Below are 3,973 nucleotides of genomic sequence, written 5' to 3' on the forward strand. Positions count from 1 at the left end.
AACAAAAAAAAATAAATAAATGTAGAATTTGTCTAAGACGTCAGAGCAGCGAAATTACGTCACTTACATCGTCGTTTCTACAGTATGGTGACGTCACAGTATGTGTTGCCATGGCGATTGAAAGATACTTTGCTAGAAAAAGTTAAAAAAACATGTTAATTTTTTAAAATTTTTTTTTTTTAAAGTAAATTAGGATGTAGTTGTTTCAAAAGTTTGTCACATAACACTAACAGTATAATTTTTTACCGTTAAAATACTTAACTGGGTAGAGCTTACAATATATTTTAAAATACCTCCTTCTAGACTTGATCCAGATGGGTCTCGTTTACCTCTTATGGAGGGTGAAGAACGGCGAATTGTAACTGGTATGCGACCCAGTGGCGACATTTTACGAATAATCCCTTTTTTCTTTCCTTTTATAAAACTAAAAACCGTGTTAAAATATCTTGGCCGTGTTAAAATATCTTGCATTATTTTATACCTGGACCCTACAACCATCGCCATTTGATTTCCGCCAGCACTTCTTCTTCGACCTTCGCCACAAGGTGGTTTCCATGGTTTCGGGCTTCTTAAAAAACCTTTGTAGCTCTAAATCGAGATAGCAAAAAAAATTAATTTATCTTTTCAGAAAATGTACTGGGGTTTTTTGATAAAAACTTAGAGGGTCTAATTAAACATGAATTATTTGGATATAGTAATGAAAAAATTATACAATAATAATTTAAGGAAAACTTTCACTACAATATATTTTGTTTGTTAAACTGACCTTGTATGCTCCTTCTTGTTCACCAAATGGTCGTTGTGGTGAGGATTTTACCATAATTGAATTCATTTCCATTGTCGATTTGGGCAAGTTAGTACAACCACTACAAACACCAGAACCAGAAGAGGTGGCTAAAAAAAATTAATATTTTCACACTCTGGTACAAAAAAATGACTAACATCAAGATGTTTTTTATTAGACTTATTTTTAAGTGTATTCCAGTAATTAAAATTTACTTTAAAGTTAAAAATAAGTAAGGATTTAAAAAATTACGAATTGCTTTACCTCTGCTTGAGCTTGCCTTTCCAGACTCGCCACGGGTAGCAACCACAGGACCTGTCTGACAATTCTCGCTGTAATACACCACTGGAGGCGGTGTGGCGCCTGGCTTTTGAGGTGGCGTGGTCTGTTGACGATGTTGCGAATGGTGGCGACAATCTCGGTGGTGAATTGGGTGCACCAAACCCTGTGTTAAAACCTATAATTTTATAATAATGTATGTATTTAAATATTTCTGTAAAATATTCTATTATATACAACATGAAGCACGCATTACCAAGGCAAAAATCACTGCTTCATATAAATTTTCTTTTGCTTTTTTTTATCCAACCTTTAGCAATGTTTTACTTTTGGATTAAGTTTTACACAAGTAATTAAAATATTGACAACAATAAAGCCCATATACTATAAATGCTCTAAAGCATTGCTCATCCCTACTCTGCTTGAGCTATCCAAATGTATTTGATTAGGAATTGAAGTGCACATGTTCAGTCTTAAAGCTGCGTGCAATTTTGTTCCAGTCAAACCTTGAGAGCGAAGATCGCGAAAATTTCGTATCAACAAATACGTGTACGAATTCCTAAAAATTCAGTACGCTTAAATATAAATTCTATACTAAATTATTAATAGGTTTGCAAAAAACTCTGTCGTTAATATAAGGAAAAAAATTTAGATTTTAAAAATGTTTATAAATAAAAAAATAAAGTTATTAGAGTAAGTTTTTGCTCCTTTATTAAATAGGCCTACCTCTACAGTAATATCAAAAAAAGATGCTATTAATATTTTATTGAGCATTTTTTAACAAAAAGCAAAATCAAACCTGTAATGTTCTGCATGTTGTTCATGTTGTTGGTAATGATTAAACTGATAATCAATATCCTTGATCCTGTTAAAAACCATCGGAAATTTTGACATGTACCTAATCGACGGTTCAGCTAAGCCGTACCTTCTAGGGTTTGCATATCGACCAGAGGAAGGAGTGGACACACCACTTCTACTCGCTATACGATGCGGTGACAATAATGGTGTTGTTATGCTTACAGTGCGTGAACTTCTGTGGAAGAACGAGCTGAATTTTAACTACTATTGCTATATCGCCACAACATAGCAATAGTACCAATCACAAACGGCATATTTTAAATAGTTTTAAGGTCTATGAAGAACATTTTAGTAAATTACGCAACTGGCACTTACAAGTTAAATATGTTATAAGATAAATAAGGAGTGTTAAAGGTATGGAATACTAAATAGGTTGCTTACTTGCTTCGACGAATGTTAACTGTGCTTGCGCTGTTATTAGGCGCTTTCTTTCGAGATTTTGACATTTGGGCAGAAGTCGGTCGTTCCGAAACTTGATTAGCACGCAGCTTTAATTCAACTAAAGTGGCGTGCAATAAAACGATGGAGCTAAAATGAATACAATATTCAAAAATAATTAAAAACGAAATAAAAAAAGTTAAAACTAAACCTATAGGGTTTATGTGATGCACATTCCAGTTCTAATTCGTCTTGATGCAAGTCTGTACAAACGTCCCATCCACGCATACTCTCATCCTTTAACAACGTAAATTAATTAAAAACTGCTAAATACTAAGCTAGAAGCCTATTTTAAAAGATACTCATATTTTAATATATAATTTTCTTTGTCAACAAAAATAATTTACACAATGTTTTTATAGTTTTTAGTGCTAGCTTTATGTGGTGGCGTACACTTGATATTCTGTTTCCATCGCCATGCGGGGAGAAGGCATCATAAAGTTTACTACAAAGAGTAACGTAACCATCTTCATTTCCTTCATGCATGGCTGTTGCCTAGGACTACGAACATCAAACCTTATTTTGCTAATTTAGTTGGTGATCGACCACCTTACGCCCACAAACGCATGTACAAGCAATTTATAATAACTTACATCTGTTAAAAACAGAAAATTAACTAAACGCATTACCATACTTAAACCAGTTAAACAACAAATATTAAGACTTTAAAAGCATGGTAATACTACAGTTCTTGATTAGCAGTGAGATTATAGCAGTTAAAAACGTACCTTGATTACAACATTAACCAAAAGATTTGACTAGTTTAAACCAATAAAACTATATTTTTTTAAAACAATGTTTACTTTTTGGTCAATTTGTCTAAATACAGACTTCTTAAAACCTTTGTGCTGCGGTCTTGATAACTGTTAACTAAATAAATCTGATAAAAGACATGACTGAACCTAAACTATGAAAAAATGTTGTGGGTTTTTCTTTTGTTTATGAATTATTATGTAATAAAAAGAAAGGATTTACATACTTATTTATAAAAACATGGCTGCCAATGTCGTAAACATTGTTGTAGTTACGTTTAATAGACATACTTTAATAAGCGTGGTTAAACAAGAAACATTTTATACTCCAATTTTATAATAAAATTATTCTTTTTAAACAAAATATAACCAGTAGCGAATATGTTTCTTGTTTTTAAAACTTTTTGCCAACGACAGTTTTTCGTCTTGTATATAACAAAAAAATAATAATTAGAAAAAAAATTGTTTAATATAATATAGTTGTTGACTTCACTAATTCAAGATAAAACCACTAGAAATTTTTTTAAAACTGTAAAAATTTCACAACATAAGTCACAACACTTTTTCAGAAATACATCGGTGGTATGTCAGTCACGACGTCTGTTTGTATTGTTTTGTAGAAGACCTAATTTTAGAAGGAATTTCTGAAACAAATTGCATGGTATTTCATAAATGTTGGACGTAGTAATATAGGTAAACTTGTATCGTTTCTTCCAGAAAAATATAAATATTTTTATGTTTTTAGGCGTAAATTGCTTAATAGTTAATAAAAAGTTATAATAAACTATCAACTAACTTTTAATTTTTGTAGACTTTATTTGTTTAATAAATCACCTAGCATTTTAAAAATTTTGCAAAACAA

General features: G+C 31.4%; 1 protein-coding gene across 1 annotated transcript; it reads right to left on the reverse strand.

The window, feature by feature from the left end:
* Positions 1 to 40: 40 nt before the first annotated feature.
* On the reverse strand, positions 41 to 2,845 carry LOC145742415 (uncharacterized). Its single transcript, XM_082560194.1, is given in 10 exon segments — positions 41 to 132; positions 294 to 424; positions 482 to 588; positions 767 to 918; positions 1,037 to 1,229; positions 1,481 to 1,622; positions 1,863 to 2,096; positions 2,303 to 2,449; positions 2,511 to 2,596; positions 2,753 to 2,845. Coding segments are annotated over 10 exon segments (1,377 nt in total).
* Positions 2,846 to 3,973: the final 1,128 nt, after the last annotated feature.

This window comes from Corella eumyota, chromosome 2, assembly GCF_963082875.1.
Source record: "Corella eumyota chromosome 2, kaCorEumy4.1, whole genome shotgun sequence".
NCBI classification, from domain to species: domain Eukaryota; kingdom Metazoa; phylum Chordata; class Ascidiacea; order Phlebobranchia; family Corellidae; genus Corella; species Corella eumyota.